The 21,039-nt window shown below is 43.5% G+C and overlaps 1 protein-coding gene across 3 annotated transcripts; it reads right to left on the bottom strand.

Annotated features, from left to right (window-relative positions):
* Positions 1-1,747: 1,747 nt before the first annotated feature.
* Positions 1,748-19,751, bottom strand: dapk2b (death-associated protein kinase 2b). 3 transcript variants are annotated; one of them, XM_030426172.1, is made up of 12 exons: positions 19,597-19,751; positions 18,898-19,035; positions 11,306-11,527; positions 10,009-10,147; positions 8,178-8,307; positions 8,031-8,079; positions 7,912-7,938; positions 7,653-7,805; positions 6,220-6,265; positions 3,754-3,843; positions 3,577-3,657; positions 1,748-2,736 (listed from the first exon to the last, which is right to left on the bottom strand). In XM_030426172.1, exons 2-12 carry the CDS (start codon positions 18,972-18,974, stop codon positions 2,659-2,661), a joined length of 1,092 nt encoding a protein of 363 aa, XP_030282032.1. In that variant the 5' UTR covers positions 18,975-19,035; positions 19,597-19,751; the 3' UTR covers positions 1,748-2,658. The 3 variants fall into 3 exon arrangements, with proteins under 3 accessions (XP_030282032.1, XP_030282030.1, XP_030282031.1); XM_030426170.1 differs by lacking the exons at positions 1,748-2,736; positions 3,577-3,657; positions 3,754-3,843 and adding an exon at positions 4,013-5,502; XM_030426171.1 differs by lacking the exons at positions 1,748-2,736; positions 3,577-3,657; positions 3,754-3,843 and adding an exon at positions 4,013-5,502 and having other exon boundaries at positions 18,898-19,038; positions 19,597-19,714.
* Between the last annotated feature and the right edge of the window lie 1,288 nt (positions 19,752-21,039).

The raw sequence follows: 21,039 nt of genomic DNA, 5'->3' as shown, positions 1-21,039 counted from the left end.
CTGACACACTGACGGTCCAAACAATCAGTTTACTCATGGCGTGAAGGAAATATCTTGAGTCTGGAAGTCATTGTCTACTTTCATAACCTCTCATAACTCTACCGTCTTTAATACCTACATGAGATGGTTTATTGTCTGTTCCTTGTCAGTAAAGAAAAGGAAATATATGTACAAGTATGAAAAAGTGATCTCTGAACTGATGTTGCATTATGGGAAATGTAAGATACAGTTGTTTTGGTGTCTTGACCCACACATGAGAATGAAGACTGGATGTCTCAGCCACTTTCTTGTTGGAAATGTGTCTCTTGAGATGAAAGTGTGGCACTAAATCGCTGCCACTTCACACTCCACATACTTTAAAGATGCAGTATGTAAGAATTGGCCGCCTGTTCTCAAAACAAATAGTGGGGCAGCGTATCACCAGAGTAACTGCTAAGCTCAGTTAGCCGTGCAGTTAGCAGTCCAGCAGAGGGACGGTGGAGTTTTGGACAAGAGTTTGTGGGGCTAGCTGGTTAGCATGCTAACTTCAGCAGATATCTCGTCAAAATAATATATAGGCATCATAACGTCATAACTTTGATTTCTTCAAAATTCTTCTAGTAATCTTTTTTTTTTAACATTCTTACATATTACACCTTAAACATGAAGTGTACAAAGAACTTGGGTTCTTGCTGAACATTAAAGACTCCCTCTACACATGCACTGAGGCATACCAACATTATCTAATTATCTAATCTCTGATGTGGTTTAGGCAGCAAAATGAATAATTACCACACTTTCTTGTCCATCATCAGTGTCTGTGCGCTGGAGCTTTCCACAGTATTACACAAAGATTGACCTCCAAACTATTTCTGATGTCATAAATCATGTTCGTCTGCAGGCTTTTTTGTACCAGATTTTCAGTGAGCACAGAGAAAAATTACACTAATTCAACATGAATGAATGTGAAAACAGCCTTCTAGTGTCACAATCACAGTTTTGACTGACTAAAGTAATTCAGTAACGGGACACCAAGGCACAAACAGGATTACGGATTTCAGACTGACCCACTTGTTGATTATGATTCCTTTCATACCATCGGTGAGTAATTGGCATACATTGTGTCAATGCCAAAACTGTTATTTAGTTCAGGTCAATTTATCCCTTCCAATCTCTTTCAGCCTAACTGGGCCCAAACAACATAACTGTTGTGAAACGGAATAATTGACCACTGGCCACTTACTGGGAAACCATTAGAAATGACAGATTAGTGCTCATTGATGTTCAGAGAGTTAATAATGTATGGATTGTCTTTTATAATCTTACTTTGGTTTGACTTAGGCATTGGCCTGCGACATCCATCATGTTGTTTAACAGCACATTACATAAATGGGTTTTGTGCTAAACAAGGTCTCTGAGGGTTTTCTGGACGCTGATTAAAACTGCTAAACCAGCAGATGTTCATAATCACAGCTTTGGATCATAGTTACAGAGGCCATTTTATAATAATGATTGCATCGAAGGTCCAGTGTGTAGGATTTACATACTGAGACCAACTAAATACTCATCACCTCATAGTCGCCTATGGTGGCTACTAAATACCTCTTTAAAGCCAGTGTTTGGTTACTGTAGAAAACATGATCCTCCCAAACCTTTTAAAGAAAACGAAAAAGGTTTTATGGCGGGGATTCATATCCAAGACTTTCGTTTTCAAATCCTTGAGTCCTTGATTTTTTGACTTTATGGAAACTCACAAGCAAAAAAACAATCACGTTCATTAATTTATTAAACAAAATTTCAATTTACAGTACGTACAAGTGAACAGAATAAAAGCGTATGCGTGTTTAAAGGACGTGAATGCTCCTTTTTAAAAAGAGTAAAACTGCAATTAAGACATTTGGCTGACATTCATGTATGTTTAAACCATAAATACAGCAATATACTGCATACCAGAACCTAACATTTGCTTTATAATATTCAACTCTGAAATGTATTTTTATATTTAAAGTATTTTTTACTGTCTTTATGTATACACAAGAATTACTGTCACATTACTGGACAGGAGCAACAGTAATGAACAACATCCTATGTTCAGTACAGTAAACGTAAATCATCCTGATGTGGTGAGTACAGAGGTGAACGGTAAACAGTGTATGTTAAGCAGAACAACATGTAAACATTTGGTTATGAAGATCTGCTACCATCTTGTCGTCCTGAGGAGCTGAACACTTTTATCAGTCTCCGCATGCAGCCACGCACAATAAAAAGACTAACTCCCGGTCTACAGTCGCCTGTTAAACAACAGCTGAGGGACTTTTAAGACTGCCGTCATTAGAGGAAGCTGCCTACATTCTTTTGTGTGTGCTAACATTGGCTTCTCGGTTCCTGTCAACAACAATCCAGTTATATCTTCTCATGCAGAAAACAGTAGCTCGAATTAAGAAAAAATGGCGGAAACGCTATCAGATGATCTGCTGTTTTTTTGTGGGTCGCCGCGACGGATAAAGTCACCTTGGCCTATCAGAACGCTGCCTTCACACCCGTCACTCAAAACAAATACTGTAGCTAAAGTCCTTAAGACAAGTAACAGCTGCAAAGTGTGCGTCAAAAAAAGGTGCAGAGTCACTGTTTTGCAACCGGAACGTCGCCGACCGACACACTTGTAGCCGGCTGCTGCTCTCAGGAAGTGCTGCTTCTCTTTCTGGTCCTCGGTCTCCTCTTCAGGATTTCTTCTTCCTGGTCGCTTTCACAATCCCTCTGAAAATCATCAAAATGTTTCAGTTGGGCAACAGCTGTGACATTGTTTTCAGCTGTGACAGGTGATGATGACGGTATTAAGGGCCCCAACAAAATATAAGGAATATTTCCTTTTCTTTGGATTTATTTTTGGAAAGCAGTGTCCAGAATTACTAGCTGCTCACCAAAACACCAGCTTGGACACGTCATGTAAGGAGTCCAATGCAGTGTGTGTCACATATTAGTTAATATACTGCATTGCTACTGCAAATAAATAGTTGGACATTTGAGAAATACGCTTATATGCTTTCCTGCTGGAGTTACTTGGGAGGACTAATATCAAGTTTGCACAGTACAGCCATCAGCCAGTCAGCTTAGCTTAGCACAAAAGGAAAACAGGGGGAAACAGCTAGCCTGGTTCTTCTGATGGTCCGAAATCCATAAACAAGCACCCTACACCTTAATTCTGAAACATAAAAACAAAGATTGACTTTTTAATGTACTATTTCTTGGTTGTTTGGAGGAATTTCACAAAGCCTCTATTGGGTGCCCTGTGACAATAACACCCCTGGGAAACCTAAACTTGTCAATTTCACACCTACAGAGTAAACAAAGGATATATGATGAATTAATCAGCAGGCTGTAGGCGGGCTGCTAGGCATATTGCATGCTCGCTGATAAACCTTGTTTCCAGTCTTTATGCCTAGCTAAACTAGGCTAATCTAGCCAACTGCCGACAGCACCTTCATATCTAACTTACATACACAAGAGTGGCATCCTCTCGACTAACTCCTAAACAAGAAAGCAAATATGGAAAATTTCAAGGCTGAGCCTTTGCTGTTAGCTTCAGTGAGCTCTTACCCCGTCCTGCTCAGGCAGCTTGTTACCCTTCTTCATGATCCGCGTTAAGTGGTTGCACAGAGCAACAATTCTAAACGACAGCTGTTGAACAGACAGAAGCAAAAAGAATGAGTCCCCAAAGTGATAAAGAGCAAAAAATGTTTCATGTTTTTGGGAAATAATCTGATTTTACTTTACCTTCCACCTGCGTCTGGCGTACTGTCTCCTGAAGTTCTCCAAGTTGACCACGGACAACCTCTTCACCATGGCTTGTCTGGGATTCAGAGGCTGCAGAGACACAACAAGGGATGAAATAGCAGAGCAGGTATCTGTCGCGTTAATGTCGTATTTATGCAAGCAAGTTCAAAAACTGGTTACTGGTCTAATTCTGGCTGAAATCAGAGCAGAGGTGAAACAGGAAATACACTGAAAGCTCAGATCACAGGACACAGCGGGAAACATTCTAAGTGATGAACATTTATTTCAGTGCGTAGATGACAGTGAGAAATGTCTGCGTGCACATCAGATGGGAAGCAAAAATGCGTACAAGCGTGTGCTTATCTGATCAGAAGCTAAAAAAGACACTGATAAGGAAGTGACACGTTTTTAAACACTCGTGATCTTATCATAGATGCTGTTTTTTCCTGTCGGCTCAAAGAAAGAAATCGAAAAGGTTTAAAAAATAAATAAGTAAATTCAACCTTCAGTCAAAGTGCATAGTTGAGTCAATGAAAAATAATGTGACAAAAAGAAACGCTACACATGTAACTTTACGAATGGATAACCATCGTAAAAAAAACAACATTCATACAGTCATAAAAAAACAAAATGGAATTAAAAAATAAATCAATCAAAAAATATGAATTTTTCTATTCCATTAAAAATAATTCTTGTGTCGTCTTCTGGTCGTACCACAGTGAAAACATTCATGATCAATAATAATCTTCATTAAATCTACTTAACCTGCTTAATCAAACAATATATATAAATAAATCTGGTTAAATCATCACTTCAGTGTTAGAATAATTCCCCAATTGTGCCTAAATTAAGCTTCTTAAAAGAATACGTACAATTTGGGAAAATATGGTCTATATCTGTCCGTTAGATATGAATTTAACATATTTCTCCAAATTCCTTTTCCTAGAATATATTTAACTGTATAAATTATACAAAAGACATTTGAAATAATGAAACTACACATTAAAAAAACACATTCATTTAAAAAAAAAGTAAAACTGTTTAATTCAAACAGCCTCATTTTCTAAAAAAAACCTCAAAGCTTTGTAAGATCAATAAAAGTGTCTTCATCCGTCAGCCGGACTCTGTGAGCGGCGGGTCGGCCTCAGGACAAAGTTCCCTCCTGCAGGACTGATGCAGCAGCTCCATCAGCGCCTGCTTCACGTCCATGTTCAGACTGCTGCTGAGGATGCTGCCGTTGGCTCCTTCCGGGTGCAGAGAGCTCGTCACCTCCTGCAGCCACTGCAGCTCAGAGTTCAGCTCCTGCCTCAGCGAGTCCAGCTGACGCTGCCTCTGGCTGTACTTCCCGCTGATGCTCTCCAGACTGGCGTCTATGGCCTTCATGTCCTCCTGCAGCAGCCTCCTCGTGGCCTCCACCTTACGGAACTCGTAGCGGACCTGGGACAGCTGCTTCCTTGTGGTCTCGCTCTCCTCCTTGTACCAGGCCTCCTTGTCGTTGTAGATGGAGAGCAGTGCGTCTATGTCACCCTGCAGGGTGTGGTGGGCCCCTGCCACCTCCGACAGCCCCGTCTCCATCAGGCTGACGTCCTCCACCACGTGGGCGAAACGCTCGAAGTTGGCATACGTGTTGTTCTGGGGCATGCTGGAGTGGGACTGGATGGTGTACTCCTTCAGACGCTTTGTCTGCAGCTGCTCCGCTTTCTTCTCCGCCTCGAGCGCAGCGGCGTCCTCTTCCATGGGGCCACAGGACTTCAGACAGAAGGGTGGAGGGGGTGGGGGGACACTGAGTGAGAACCCGTCTCATTGTTGCATCTTGAAAACACACACGGTGGCAGATGTTCCAGCAGACGTGGCACTGTGGGATTAGTGTGTGACCCTACGGCGCAAAAAGCCATGGCAGGTGAGAGAGCCACACAAACATTCCTGATGAGAGTGCGTTATGCTTCCCGGCTTCATGCTAGCATCCGGACGGGGGGGGGGGGGGGGGGGGGGGAACGCAGACTCCACAGCAAAACACCATTCGCATGCATCTCGGCGGCTAATGTTGGAGCAGACGCCTTCAACATTACGGGTTTGTTAAACGTCCGTGCCGTTAAAAACAACAATTAGTGAGATCTTGCGTCAGTTCGATCGCTTGGATTTCTGGACAAAATGTCACGACTGACAGAAAACAGCTGTGCGAGATGTGTAGGTGGAGGGTGAGAGAAGTATTCCCAGAGAGAGATGGGTGTGGTGCTCTGATGGAAACAATGTACGGCAATGTGATTAAGTATGTTTTCAACAAGCCAAGGACAAATGTAAAAAAGTTAGTGGGTGTATTTTTGGCATGTTTAAAGACGGATTTTCCTCCCTGATAAGAAAAACAAATGTGAGTTACCTTTGACGTGGACCGTTAAACACCATTTCACATGTCGATGGCAGTTATTGAGAACACGAAAAACATGCTGTAGTAAGCATAAATCATACCTTAATCCAATGATGGTTGAGGGCTTCTTGTATGGTCATTCGTTTTCTATAACGATGAGAGAGAGAGAAAATGCAGCTGAGTAAATAGACCCGGAACATGGAGCATTGTGAGCGGTCATGCTTTAGGACGCGACTCTCTCAGGAATATGCTCAGACAGCTTTCACAGGAATATTCGGTTTCCTGGAGGTGAATTCAAATAGAAACACATGTTAAAGGGACAGGGTAAACGCATGGTAAACGCCCATAGAGCTATTGATCCATCTGGATTTTTTTGGTGTGAGCTGCCGAATTTTGGAGACATCATCCGTAGAGATTTCTGCCATCTCAATGTCACTAGGGCTGGCTTGTGTTGCTCAAAGCGCCAAAAGCATGCATTCGAAAGTCTTGACGCCGACGTCACTTCTCAGAAATCATGGCCCGCTTACTCGAGATAATCCACAGACCTTGTTTCACGTGGGAACTATTCTATTTCTACCTAACCACACTGTAAAACTGCGCAGTAGGAGGCGTGCATCTACGCGTGGAGGAGAGGCTAGCGCTCGTGACACTGCGGGATGTAAACATTAAAAGCTGAGCTGCGACATTAGCAAGATAGTTAGCCTAGTTAGCTAGCTTCTCATCTTTCTTGCTGAGATTCAGGTGAGAAAATTTTTTTGAAAACCCATTAAAGAGCCACATTGAGGAGGAGGCTTACATCATTAAGACGGTTGCCGAGAAACATGTTTCTGGCTGCGACAAGAGGCTAGCTCGCTAAGCTAGCTCACATTACAGCTCAGGAGGAGACTATTACTGTTTACGTCCTACCTCTAGTCGAGGAGTAGACGTCTGTTTCCTCCTGCACGGTGACGAAGTTAGTGGATGAAATAAAATAGTGCTTATGTGAAACTGCTCACGACAAGGTCTGTGGATTACCTTGAGTAACAGGGTAATTTCTTTTCATTGCCATTGAGTTTTTTCAGATATATTTCTTTGAGCATCACAGGCCGAGCGCCATCTGGTTCCAATATATTCCAGAGCAGACAGACTTCTAGATGGATGGATCAACAATCTACATGAATAAACTAAAGTTAACATAAAAAATATGCTTTTCTGATCTTGGGTGAGGTTAACAGTTCCTGTAAACTACCAGAACACGATTGCATGGTACAAGCAAGTGTTAAGCAGTTTTTTTTCCTGTGGTTCAGAGTATTAATAATGTTTATTCTAGCTTATTTTATTAAGTGTGTTACATTGTGTACCAAAAACAAATGTGCCCAAATCCTTGCTCTAGATTTCTGCGGACTGGCTGCCGGCCTTTCATTCTCATTTGGATCAGGTGCGGGGAATTTAATACGCTTAAGCTTTATTGCAGCGAAACCTCTAATGCCGGGCTTTGTACTGGAATTGTCAGACTTGACCTTCGGCCTTCAGCTGTTTGTCAGCTCTTTTTTACCTCGTGTCCTTCTCCAGGAGCTGTCTGATGAAGCTCTTGGCCAGCTCGCTCGTGTTGCTGAAGAGCTCGTCGTCGAAGTCGTAGTTCATCGCCGAGATGTTCCCCAGCGTTTCCTGCTTCGTGTCGCCGAGGAACGGTGACGCGCCGCTCAAACTGAAAACAACAGCACAGGTCTTCACACTCTCGCCAACACTGTCCTCGACAATCTCTTTTGGTACATTAAGATTCCCCTTAATAAGCACGAATCTCCCCAACTTACAGTATATATGTGATGACTCCAATGCTCCTGTGAAAAACAGCACAAGGTTAATCCAGAGTTATGCACTGCAGCCTGTTGTGTGAAAGGCAGCAGAGTCAGGGGTAATTAAAGGCTCTTACCACATGTCTGCCTCCAATCCCAGTGGCTCATAGTTGACTATCTCCGGAGCTGAAAATAGACAGCGCACACTCCGGCATCACAAACACAGCCAAGCCTCCTCTTAACATGTCCCGCGCTGCAAACAGATCTCGTACAAAAACACTTACCGACAAATTCAGGGGTTCCGAAAATGTTTTTGAAATCCGACCCAGCTTCCAGTTTGTGCGCCAGTCCAAAGTCGATGAGTTTGATGCGGGGTAGAGGAACATTCCTGTCCAGCAGCATTATATTTTCAGGCTGAATACAAAAAGAACAAAACATAGAAAGAGAGAGGCACTTTGGTCAGCGAATGTCCTCGAACACCAAGACTGAGAGGTACGTAGTTGATGTTGAGTAAAACAAGTTACCTGGTTAAAGCCCTCTTTTGTGTAAGCATTGAAGAAAAACAATCACAAAGGTCATTATTAGTGTGAAACATTAAAAGGTAATTAAGCGCTTGCTGTGAGTCGGATGAGGAGATTGATGTCGTGTCGTATATCTGGAATGATATGAAGCTCCTGCTAACAGTAAGCACAAAGACAGGACACAGTAGGAACAGCGGGCTCAGTTCTGTCCAATAGTAACAAAATCTTCATCACCTCCAAAGCTACACTAAGCTCGCTGATTAACACATAATGTCCAATCTGTTCAATCCCTACAAAAAAGCCACAATGTGAAAAGGACAAATGACCATTTTAAAGGCGTAATGTGCCCGACTATGTCTTGGTCAGGAATGAAGACTAGGCAATCAGAAAAGACTACAGTGAGTTGGTCCTGACTAAGAAATAGCTGGGAAATAATTCAAGACATAGTTTAACCGATTAAACAAGAAGCAACGTGTTAATCAGTGAGCTTTAGAGGTACCACTCAGTGGATTGTTGCTCGCTGTTTTCGCTCTTTGCGCTAAGCTACAGTAAAGTTAGCCAGCTGCTAGCAGGAGCTCTTATTTAAGGGCGCGTTCGCGAATAGCCGCTCTGATTAAACTGGACCGTTCATAAACACGGAGCGCTCATGGAACATGCCCTTTCGGTTACTCAAAAGCGCCAAGAGCAGTCAATGTCTCATGAACAGGTGAAATGGCGCCCCGAGCTAAATGTAGCGACTGAGGACTGACGGGTGAATTAACGAAAATAATTCAACACACGTGAGCAGAGAGGAGAAGAGCGAGGTGTTTGTGTGTGCACCGTTAGCTTACTGCTAGCTAGTGGCCTGCGCTTCTAAGTCTTATATTAACGGACGTATTGTTGCAGTGGCTTGTGTCGTCATCTCCAACATCGTCACTGTCGACGACAAGCACTTGCACATGCAGCGCTACATATCAACAAGAAAGAAAACTCCCATTTTAGTGTAGGGCATCAGATTGGGTTTATGACCAAAGGGAGCATGCAAATGAGAAAAGAGTTGTATCAATCTTCTCATCTGACAAGCAGCAAGAAAGCAAATTAAGATAATTTCTTTAAATCTCCCACTTTTTGATAAAGCTAATAAGTAGGCCGAGGTCATAAGCTCCGTCGCACCCAGTCAGCACAGATAGTCTGTCACATTTTCTCTGACTACTATCTTTCTGATTTGACAGAAAATGTCAAGCAAACGTACGTTTTTTTCCTTAATTGCCAAAGCGAACGAGCGTCAGGAGTGAACAGGAGCCGCGGCTGCACAGAAAAACAGGACGGTGACAATCAAGAGTGCAGCGTGGGAGACGCTGCTCTCTGAAAGTGAGCAGATAACCTTGTGGTGTCTGTATCTGAGAGCCTGGACTCCAGCCACAGAAAACAGGAAGGATGTGTGAATCAGAATAGAGAAACTCTACCAGCACGAACATTAGACACCTGCTATATATATTTGACATTAAAGTCGACCTAAAGTGAATGTACAAGATCTGGAGCTGTGGAGGTAAAGAAGTCATCACGAGACGAATATAGATTTACATGCGATTGCGCAGACGGGAGCGTTCTGTACCTTCAGATCGAAATGCGTGATCCTCTTGGAGTGGAGATACTGGACTCCGTCGAGGATCTGCTTGATAAACTGAGTGGCCTCCTCCTCGCTGAGAGACTCTTTCTGAGCCAAGAAATCGAACAGCTCCCCTCCAGACACCCTGTAAAGTGCGCACACACACACACACACACACACACACACACACACACACACACACACACACACACACACACACACACAGTCAGAGACCCATCCTGCAATCTGGAGCAATGGCTCTCTTAAACGTTATCTAAAGTGAGTTCTCAGGATTTGGATGCAGGGGTTCAGGATGCCTTAGATATGTGTGTTTGTGCTATTTAGGTCGGCCTTGAGTCCGTCTGCCTTTCCTATGAATCATGCTGTCAACCTTTTCATTATAACGATCTTGTAAAGCTGCTGAAAAGTGGTATAAAATGCCCTCTGAGCAGCTGGCCCGTAAACTCAATGTTCTTTTCATACTTGCACAAAGAAAAACATAATGGACCGATTGACGCGCAGTGTGTCGCCCTGCGTCTAACAGGAACTGTTCTGTCAGTCAGTTCTGATTGGACTGAGCTCGCCTTTAGTCCTAATTGTGCCCCTCCATGTTCCCAGGCACTCAGTGGACCCAGACGGGGTCCTCTGAGGCCCCCTTTTTTCAGCACAAGCCTTATTGACACAGCTCGGTTCTCTCCGGCACACGTGACCATGCATGGCAGAAGGCTTTTCGGCAAACACAGGTTCAGCAAACAATCTGTGTACACAGACACAAGTTTGCAGATCAGAACATGACACAAGTGATCTCTGATGCGCTGACATCATGGCTTTTGATCAAGACAAAATGCCGTGAGCTGTGCAGTCTGCAAAGTGGCCTCAGGGGAAATGCAAAAGTCTTCGGTGCATGTGTTTGGATGTTTTAAAGGTAAGTAAAAAAAATGTTTGCCTATAGCAGAAAATGGAAATACTCAAGTAAAGTCCAAGTACCTGTAAATTGTACTTACTTGAATGTACTTTGTTACATTCCAATCACTGAAATCAGCTTTGCGACGATGCATTTTCAAACTATTACCTTCACATAGTTTAAAATGGTTAAATTACATAACACATTCAGAATCAACACATCTGGGCATCTGGAGATATCATACACTTCCTTTAAATGTCTGGAGAATTGGTAAGGGAAAATGTAATTGTAACTAAATGTAGTGGAGTAGAGAGTTCAGTATTTGAGTCCACCACTGTGTCACACTGATACAATGATGCAACCACGGTGCAGATGTTGTGGTGTGCTGCAGTGACTCACAGTTCGAGGATGAGCACCACATCTGTGCGGTTCTCATACACGTCGTGCAGCGCGACGATGTTGGGGTGCGTGATCTGCTGCAGGATGTCCACCTCCCGCTCGATCTCCTCTCTCCGCACGCCACGCCTGCTGGCCCGACTCTGCCGCTTCTTGATGAACTTGGCCGCATATTCGATGCCTGTACTCTTGTCTATACAGCGTTTGACGATCGCAAACTGCCCACTGCAGAGACAAAAGAAGGAAAAACGACATGTTAATCGACTACATTTTAATGTGACAGATCCTAAAGTCGTCTCTCTCTCGTGTGTTATGTGTGCTATAGGCATCATTTCCCAAGATAGAAAAAACTCTTAACAGTTAGCAACCGGATGAGGCCACGGGTGAAGACGGACGTCAGGGAGGAAGCCACGTGTCGAAAAAAACGGCTGAAATATTAAAGCACAGTCCATCACTTCCTGTTTCCTAGCCAGACAGTGAACAATCAGACAAGCCCGCAGTGTGGACAGAGCTGCTGTCCTCCCACTTCGGCAGCAACATTCCTGCCAAATTTCCAGCCATCCTTTTTTCGAGAGATCAGTCCACTGAAAAGAAAAAAATCCCCAAAACTCTGAATATTTCACAACAGAGGTGTGGCTTGGAGACCATCTCTCTGTGGATTATTGTTTCATTCTCAATGTGCTCTTGTGTCTCATGCTGCAGCCTGGTGACATGTGGTCGTGGCATCTTCATAATGAGTTTAAATCCTGAGCCATACTAACCCAATATGGTCATTTTATATTTCAGGAATGGGGTGACTCCGCGGGGTAAACACATTCCTTCACTGTCACTCTCCTCGAACGTAACTACAGAGTCACTTCATTCATAATTGACCCACTGACAGACCGAATAAGATGTACAAGAGCATGTTCCAGCAGCGTCACCGAGTTAAATATATGTTGTGAGTCTCCACGGCTTCATTATCAGACCAGCACTTATAATCTCGGGCCTGACTAAGCGCTGCTGCCACTCAGTCTAATTTACACGCTTCCTGCGGCTGTGGGTGACCTGCCCACCCGTACATGCATTCAGACCTCCAAAAAAAAACAAGCCTCTCAGTCACGGACGCTGGCAGAGAGCGTCTGAGAGAGTGGGGAGGATGAAACGTTATCTTTGAAAAGACAGAAGAGGAACATTCAGCCGAGTGTGCGAACAGAACAGAGGCCTGGATGACTGGGCCCACAAAATTTACCACCGCCAAACTCCTCACAGCTGGTGTATTTTTAGGACATTGCGAAAGAGCGAGCGCAAGAGAAAGGAAACAGATAATAACTGGCAGGCTTTTCGTACGTTTCCACAACATAACTGTCCACACAGAGATTCCAGGGTGGCTGCGAGAGGCTGTCCAGTCCGTGTCCACTATCATCACAGTGTCTAGTGGGCTAAGAATAGCGCTCCGGTCCACAGGCTCCTTCTCCACCTGCCACCTCTCCGCTGCTGCTGCTGGGAAGAAGGAAAAGGCCTGCTGGGCCGAGGTGGAGGAGCGCTGGGACGAGCTGCTGGATGAAGAGCTTCTCCTGCTCCCTCTCATCCACACTGAGCGGTTTGACACTTTCGACTACTAGCTCCAGCTACTAACAAAACAAATAAATGGATTACACACATAAGTAGTCGTCTTTGTGGTTTAAAGTCTCCTCAGTGCAGGAACGTCGAGCCAGTTTTGTCTTTCCGAGGCACACCCTGTCCTCAGACCAGCTCCACTGACATTTTTCTGAAGTTGGCTCACTCAAAAACAACAAAACAACTTTCACAGAGGTGTACTCTCTCAAAAACCAGACCTTCGGTGACTACACTGCAGGGACAACATGTTTTTCGCAATGTTACACAATCGAGCATAGCGACACTGCAAACTCTGGCCCGCAAATATTTAATTCAGCATTTCTTTGACACAGTCTGAATAGGAATGAGATTAGCGGCCTCACAAGCTTACAGAGGCTTGGTTTGCAGGGCACCCGTATTGGATTGCATGAAAAGGAATAAGGAATGTTTTTTATGCAACCACAAATCCAACAGGAAGTTATGACTGAGCTAATTTGCTTCGTATCAGAGCACCAAAAACCCGAACACAAAATTGGTGATGAACATGTCTCGACAGAGAATGCAGGAGAAGAAGACGGAGAGAAGGGCGGGAGTTACATGTTGTAACAATTGTCTCCAGAGACAGAATAAAAACATGGCGGACGAGGCGCTGCGGCGCGGCATCTCAAACGCTCCCTCTATCCGTTCTATTCACAGGCCAGTTCCACCCCTGAGACATCCCTGAAAGGCTGACCCCGTTAGAGATGGCTATGATAAGGTGTGAACCGAAGAGGAGGGCAACTCACTCAATGAATTCCACTTGGAAACACAGGTGTAAAGTTCGCCCCCCAGGGGAGGATCTGTCACATGGAAGAAGAGCAGCTACAAGACTGCGAGACAGAACAGAATCGCTCCTCTCCTTGAATTCTCTGTTGAGAAACTGCACAATACGAGAGTGAGAGGAAAGGGCTTTAACTTGAGTGTTGTTACTGTAGCGGTGATGCTGGGAGTGGTATTCCACAGCGGGCCAGGCGTGCCGGCTGTATTAGCTCTAAGCTGGCCGGTGGGGCTGAGAGTACCATCTCCCCACAGAGTTTCCACTTCCAACAGCTGAAGGTCATTATCCACAGCCAGGGTTGGAGGAATGCTGTGGACGACAAGTGGCGCCGGCCCAATACTTAAACACATTTCTCGGCTGAACAACCTCTGGGGCGGCGGGACCAAAGACGGACAGATTCGTAATTGGCCGAGCCCCGTCCCCATCCCACCCTCAGCATCTGTAATCGAATGTGAAGAAGAAGCAGCTAAATTCATCACCGGATAATATATGTTCTGTATTATTATCAATTTAACAATTAACCCCGACTGATCCGTCATTCGTCTCGTTTGTTTCATTGAAGAGACATCTTTAAATTGCTTCTTGTGTCTAACTAAGAGTCCAAAACTCAAAGACACCAGCAGACGTTTCACATTTTTGCTTAAAAAATATTACTGAAACGATTAATTGATAATCCAAATATTTCACAACCTGTTGTCTTTCGATTAACCAATCGATATATTTTTGCAGATTTATCTCAACATTTATGCCAGTGCTGTGTTCAGGATACTCTAGAGTCCCACTTTGTTTCGAAGCAGTGCAGTGCCGACCCCTGTCAAGCGTGAACTCTGGGTGTGTACGAGAGCTCAACATGGAGTTCCCGCCATCAGGCTGCACTGAATAAACACATTTTTCACCCACAACAGTAGGAATGTGTGCTCCTCAGAGCCGACTGCACGCAGCCTCGTCCTGCTCCTCGAACATGCATGCCCACTGACCCTGCTATAGATACATCATGTACAGTAAATCCCTTTGGAGAAATTCTGGCACTCTGCTGTGCTCATCAGCAGCACCTGTCTGCCTCGCGACTGTCAGCTCTTTTCACTTCAACACATCAAGTGTGCGGAGGCCTTACAGTGCGCATCGCTGCCCTCCCTGCATCCTCTCCATACTGAAACATGTCTCTCATGCGTATCCCTCAGAACAAACCTGCAGAATGTTTCTAGATATTGCAAATATGGCAGTGCCCAGAGGCATATTTGGAAATACTTTGCATAACAAATGTGGTGTAATGTGACCTTTTCAGTCTCCCTGCATTTGGTTGGAAGCAGACATTGGAGTAATTTAATAGTCTGTAGCCATGTAAGCAGCTCTGTGTGGATGTGCTGAGTGTCGAGACAGTGGTGCTTTCAGATAAATGATAACTTTAACATGCTCACATGCTCATAAGTATATTGCTAACATGCTGATGTTTGACAGGTATACAATGCTTACCATGTTCACCATTTTAATCTTAGCGTGTTAGGATGCTAACATTTGCTAATTAGCACTGCACACAAAGTAGACTACAGTTACGGCTGATGGTAAAGTTATGAGATTTGCAAGGTTGTGAACAAGTTTGAACCTGCCGTGACAACACACACCGGTTTGTGGTCTACCGCAATAATATTTCATAATGTGACAATGCCGTGGTTAGAATCTGTTAAGGCTGACACACAGAAACAGGGAAAGATAAGCCTTTGGGTTAAAATTATCACTTTGCGTCGTTTGGGGTTGCCATCTAGACATGAGCCTCAGGTTTGGCATTACGGATGTCTTCATCTTGGTTATTTGGGCCTAGAAGTAACCATATTTTGACAAGAGGGTGGAGCGACTAAAGATATCTTGATTGGATCTTACTGAGAACTCAAGGGACACACCGCATTAGCAACTTGTCAATCACAGGTGGCAACACCCTAATGCATTTCCTGCTTTATCTATTTTACTCTAAATGAGACCATAATTACATTGTTCAAAATAAACATCATGATGTAATGAAGGGGACTTGAGACCACAAACTCAACAGGAAACTGTATACTGAGGTATTAAATTAAGTAGGGTAATTTTCCAATGAGCTTTTTCCAATGAGAACATAGAATCAGACTTCTTCTGAAACTGGAGGAGTTTCATGAAAACAGCTTGTCCTTATAAGGAGTCACAGTCTTAACATAGTGATTTAAACCCAAACCACGATCGCTTCCTAAACCTTACCAAGTACTTTTCACGCCTAAACCTAATGAAACTGCAATCGTACGACAAAGGTCCAGTACGTGCACCGCTGATACGGTGCAACTATATTGTTTTATGAACGTTACAAACATGTTATATAGGCAGACAATGACAAACAACGTAGTCAGTCGTTTAGGTATGAGGATGTGTTAGAGCCACTAAGAACCATACATGTCTCGTGGTGGCATGGAGGAAAAATCTGAGAATGCTAAAGTCAGTGGGATTCATCCTCTGGGGACCCACAATGTCCGACGCTGCCATCAGACAGAGTCCTGATGCTAAAATACTTCCAACTTTTTGTACAAAGGGACGAGTAGCAAGTGAGGGTTCATATCAAGATTTCAAAACGAGGAGGAAGTTTACAAGCCATTTATTTCTGTTCGGGCACGCAAAGACAATGGAACTTCCCATCCAACAGCGTATCCTGTGAATTTCTGACATTGCTTGATGATGACTAACAAAGATTCATTCAATTAGTGTTTGATGACCACCAATGTATCGCACAAAAGTGGTGGTAAGGACATTGGGTAAAAAAAGTCTAGGGTGTTATGACCGAGAATGAATCAGTTGTTGACAGGTAGGGTTCTACCATCTGCTCGGAAGTCCTTCCTTCCTCCGCCTTGCCGTGACGGTCACTTGTATAACAGCTCGCCACAGTTTCACCAGTCTCACGGGAGGGCAGGTGGCAGCTGTGGGCTCACACTGAGACACATCCTACTGTATGTCATCGTCAGTCTCATCACTCAGATGGTAAGACAGGATAAGTTGTCAGTAAATGCCTCAAGGCTTGTTTTACAGATAGGTTTACCAAAAACCCTTCTACGTCATCAGTGGAAAGAAACATTGAGTACAACTGCGTGGAGCCCCGTGACATTAAGATCCATCCATAGGGGGTGGACAGTATGATTAATTGACTTTCCTGTGGCGGATGGCGCAACAGTTCCAGAGAGCACAGAACATCACATATCACTTTATGGCCCCCCTCATTAAATTTCCCCACCCTCTCGAGAGGACGATTGAGTAACAGTTCCATTGTGGTGCACGTCGGAGAGGTCTGAACCCAAGAGGCTCTCAAAAACCGTGGGCGGGTGGGCTGTGTCCTCCAAGCACTCAGCACAAAGCTGACACAACAAGAACTACAAGCAGTAAAAAAAAATTCAGCTGCTGAATTGGTGACAAAATTCTCAGACACCTCCCGACTGAAAATGACTTTCTTGCTTCCGGTTGCGAACATCTGCGGCTTTCAACCACAACAGAGTTTTGTCATGACGCTGGTGCTCGAGCTCGCATCACAAGCCTAGTCGTCTCCTCAAGCAACGTGTTTGCAAACCACAGCTCAGCGATATGGTCAGTGTTTAAACAACACATGCCCACACCTCTCTTCACACAGAACACGAGCAGTGAGCTTTTATATGTAGTGTGGCCTCTGGCAGTTAACGCTTTTAAAATGAGATTCAATGCATCCTAAGCAACAAAGGATACTTGGCATAAATATTGTTGTTTTAAGTAAGACTGTTGTGGAAATGTAATGTTGTTGGTGCCTGTGTCTGTGTTCTGAGCTGGAGAGTCTGGTATGGAGGATTTATATCCTGCATCCCTAATCTTTTAAAAAGTAATTATTATAGTTAAATGGTTTTAAGGTTCTTCAGTTCTACAAGTTCATAACTGTTTATAAATACATGAATTACTTACTTCTCATAGAGTAACAATCGAAGCCATTAAAAAGTTGTTGTTGTTATTAAGGTCTTATAACTGATCTATTAAGCATTTCCACATGATTTATTAACCATTAAAGGGGCAGAGTAGCAATTTAAACCAACAACATACAATAGATATTTACTATTGTCATAACTGAATAAACAAGCTGTTCTCAGAGGAAGATAAGGTCCCCAGAGCACAGATGGAAGCTAAAAAGGTGGCAGGGTCCGCCACATATAAACAAAGTAAAAAAACAAAAACAAAGGTCAGTTTGTTTATTCAGTTTATTTAGTCATGAAAACAATTTGTTTATGATGATCTTTCTCTTCTGATTAAAATGTCTTCCCCAAAAACTACATAGTGCTCCTTTAATGAACCATTAGATGCAACTTAGAAAGGCTGCTAGATTAGAAAAATGGCACCTGTCTTCATCTAAGTGGATAACCAGTTTTTCCAAATAATATCCTTTCATTTGAGGCAAATATACAAGGAATCCGCGATGTAAAACACGATTAAAAGCCAGACACGAAACCTTTCCTACATGCTGGGAGCATCCATTTCAACAGCGGGTTTTTAGTTTGTCCTGTCAGGGTGTGTCAAAGAAGCTGTAACACTAAATTGATGAGCGAATACTGGGACATGGTGTATACACAGCCCAGCAGTGAAAGGTCAGAGGTCAGAGGCTTTCCCTCCACGCCCTCTCTATCTGTTAGCGAGTGCTGCACATGCCCGAGCTGCCCTTCCGTGCAAAGATGGATTTGTAGCTTCCTCAAATCCATATTGCACCTGGCCAACTTCCTTTAATGTATTTCCCCATGGGAGCCGGTTTCCTTGACGTCTGCTCTGCACGGGCTTGATTAACATTCCTCAACATATTGATGCACCACCCAGAATCAGCTCTTAACCAAAAGGCAGAACCAATCATATCTGACTCTCGCACACACTGTGGCCCAGACACAGCCTGTTTTCTTGGAGTGCGTTTACCTTTGAAACTCTATCTCCTGCTGTAAACTTCAACCTACTTCAACACAGCTACACTCCCCGTTTCAAGCTTAAACAGGCCAGCTGTTTGCATACCTACGTACACACCGGGGACCACTGCGTCAAGAGGCATGCTGGGTAGTAGAGAGCTGAATCACACCCTGACTCACACACACACAAAAAAGTGGAGGAGGATCACTTTCTGTGAGCTGCAATTAAACATCTGCGACTCTGTACTCCCTTCATTAGACGGCTTTGAGAGAGAAATACTCACCTCCCCAGCACTTCTCCAATTTCATAGAAATCATCCACATTCTGTTGCTTGAACACCGCCATGCCAGGTGTCTTCATTGACGTGGTTTCTCTCTCCTTGATGTGCACCGCTTGAAGACCTCTCTCAGCGAGTCCAACCCTGCTGATACAAAGAGGTGTTCACTTTCATATCTGACTGGAGCCGTGACAAAGTTAACTACATGTTCCAGCTTGCTGTATAGCATTCCATCTCAGACTTTCACTGCTGCAGCAGCCTATGCACTATAACTTGACATATGGCATAGGAAATAAACAAGTCTTGAGTCTGTCCTCCTCCTCGTCCAAATGCTGATTATTGGCTTTAAAGTGTAATGAGCAGAACTGTGCCAAGCCGAGCAGTGCAACAGTGTTTGTGTGATTATAACAGGATTAGAAATTAAAAAGAAAATAGCTTTTGGGCTAATTAGGGCAGTCTATCTGAGAAATGTGCCCCTGTTATGAAACACTCTGTCTGGGTTAACATTGGCAGCACTAGAAAAAACAATTTCCACGTCTCTAAATTAGAATTAAAGACATAAAACAGTAGTTAATTGTACACTGCAAGAGTGAACACGAACTGTGAAGACCACAAACTTCTGAGAAAACTGAAATACCACCAACTTCCTCTCACACTTAAACGGCTCAACAACACTGACAGCGACCAAAACTTTTACCGTCTTACCTTCTTGTCACAGCTGATGGTAAACTTCTCTTACAGCTGCTCCGCTCTCCTCATGTATGAGCTCACACACACAAAAACTGCTCCTTCAGCCTCCCTGTTGTTTTCTGTCACTTGTGGCAGCAACCATCAGGCTTTTGTGTCCTCACAAGTCCCTCCCCCTGATGGCTCTATTATGAAACTGCAGCGTGAGAGAGTAGGCAGGCTATCAATAAAGATGAGACTGGAGTATATTCTAAGCATTTTAAGGAAGCGAGGATTACTACAGACGAGGCAGAACAAACTCGGTTCAGCCGTTTGTTTATTGAAATTGTCTCTTAACTGGCGTTACAAAAAGTATACAGTGGAGCGTGCCTATTGCGGTAACACAAAAAGCGTGGCACTTTTCATCACTGAGTGGATACAGATTAACATCGAACATTACACCACAGAGACTGGCGTACAAGGAAAAAAAAGGGGGTGAAGTGCCCGATAATATTCTGAAGTATTCTTGTGCAATACGTTGCTGTGAAAAAGCAAAAAAAAAAAAGAAGAAGAAAGAAAGGAAAAAAAGGATGATAACAAATTAAATGTAGCTTATTCAATGTGAAAATCAAAACCGACAGCAAACAAGCCAAATAATAGAATACTGGTAAACACTGAAAACCTACTGTATGAGCCCTTTGACAAAACCTAAAGAAACTTTAGTTTTCTTTTGTTTTCTTTTAAATCTTGTAAATTTTGATCTCACGAGAGGCCGGCTCTCATGAAGGAAAACTAATAAAACAAACATCTGCTTCCAAACAACAAAAACAACAATTCTGCCATTTGTTCACAACTTCATGTGTTCCATCAGAGAAAAAAGTTAAGGTTGATGCTACGGCTGACAATACTGTGACTGCAGAGAGACGGTCGTCGGATCTGTAAACAGCTCAGAGTGAAACACAATTAAAAAGGATATTAAAAGTTTAAACTGTAAACAATAAATCAGCATACAAGAGAAACGAGTTTTGACGCGTGGTACATTGACCGTTTTTGTTCTGGTTTGCTACGCAGTCGAGATTTAAAGTGGGTGCAATAGAGATCAGAATGCTGAAAAGTGAACTGTCGTCTTTAAAGTACCTGGACGTGGAAGGCGAGAGAGACGTTGCTACATATATTTAGCAACCTCCTGAAATACTTCCCTCATTGATTACGAAATGTTGCTTTCATTTTTTTTGCACAAAAAAAAAACAAACAAAAACATCATGTTGACAGACTTGAATTCACAGACACGTCATCCAAAGCTGAAAATCCAGTAAGACAAACTTCATACTGTGTGGTGGGTACCTGTGAACACTGGGTAGACAAGTGTTATACTGCCGCTCGGAGGACAATGGATGCAAATACAATCAGCATTTTCGGACGGGGCTCAGAACAAAAAGGGATCCCAGCATTCTGCATGTACTGTAAAACTTTCAAACCAGG

The sequence above is a fragment of the Sparus aurata genome, chromosome 8, assembly GCF_900880675.1.
Source record: "Sparus aurata chromosome 8, fSpaAur1.1, whole genome shotgun sequence".
NCBI lineage: Eukaryota > Metazoa > Chordata > Actinopteri > Spariformes > Sparidae > Sparus > Sparus aurata.
This window is presented reverse-complemented; position numbering and strand designations above follow the sequence as displayed.

Bases quoted from the DNA above. Each gene is read 5' to 3' on its own strand.
- dapk2b (XM_030426170.1), bottom strand. From the start codon at position 18,974: ATGAAGACACCTGGCATGGCGGTGTTCAAGCAACAGAATGTGGATGAT. The intron at 11,528-18,897 runs GTGAGTATTTCT...TTGTCTCTGCAG, and splicing joins ATTGGAGAAGTGCTGGGGAG to TGGGCAGTTTGCGATCGTCA. The intron at 8,080-8,177 runs GTAAGTGTTTTT...GTCTATTTTCAG, and splicing joins CGGAACCCCTGAATTTGTCG to CTCCGGAGATAGTCAACTAT.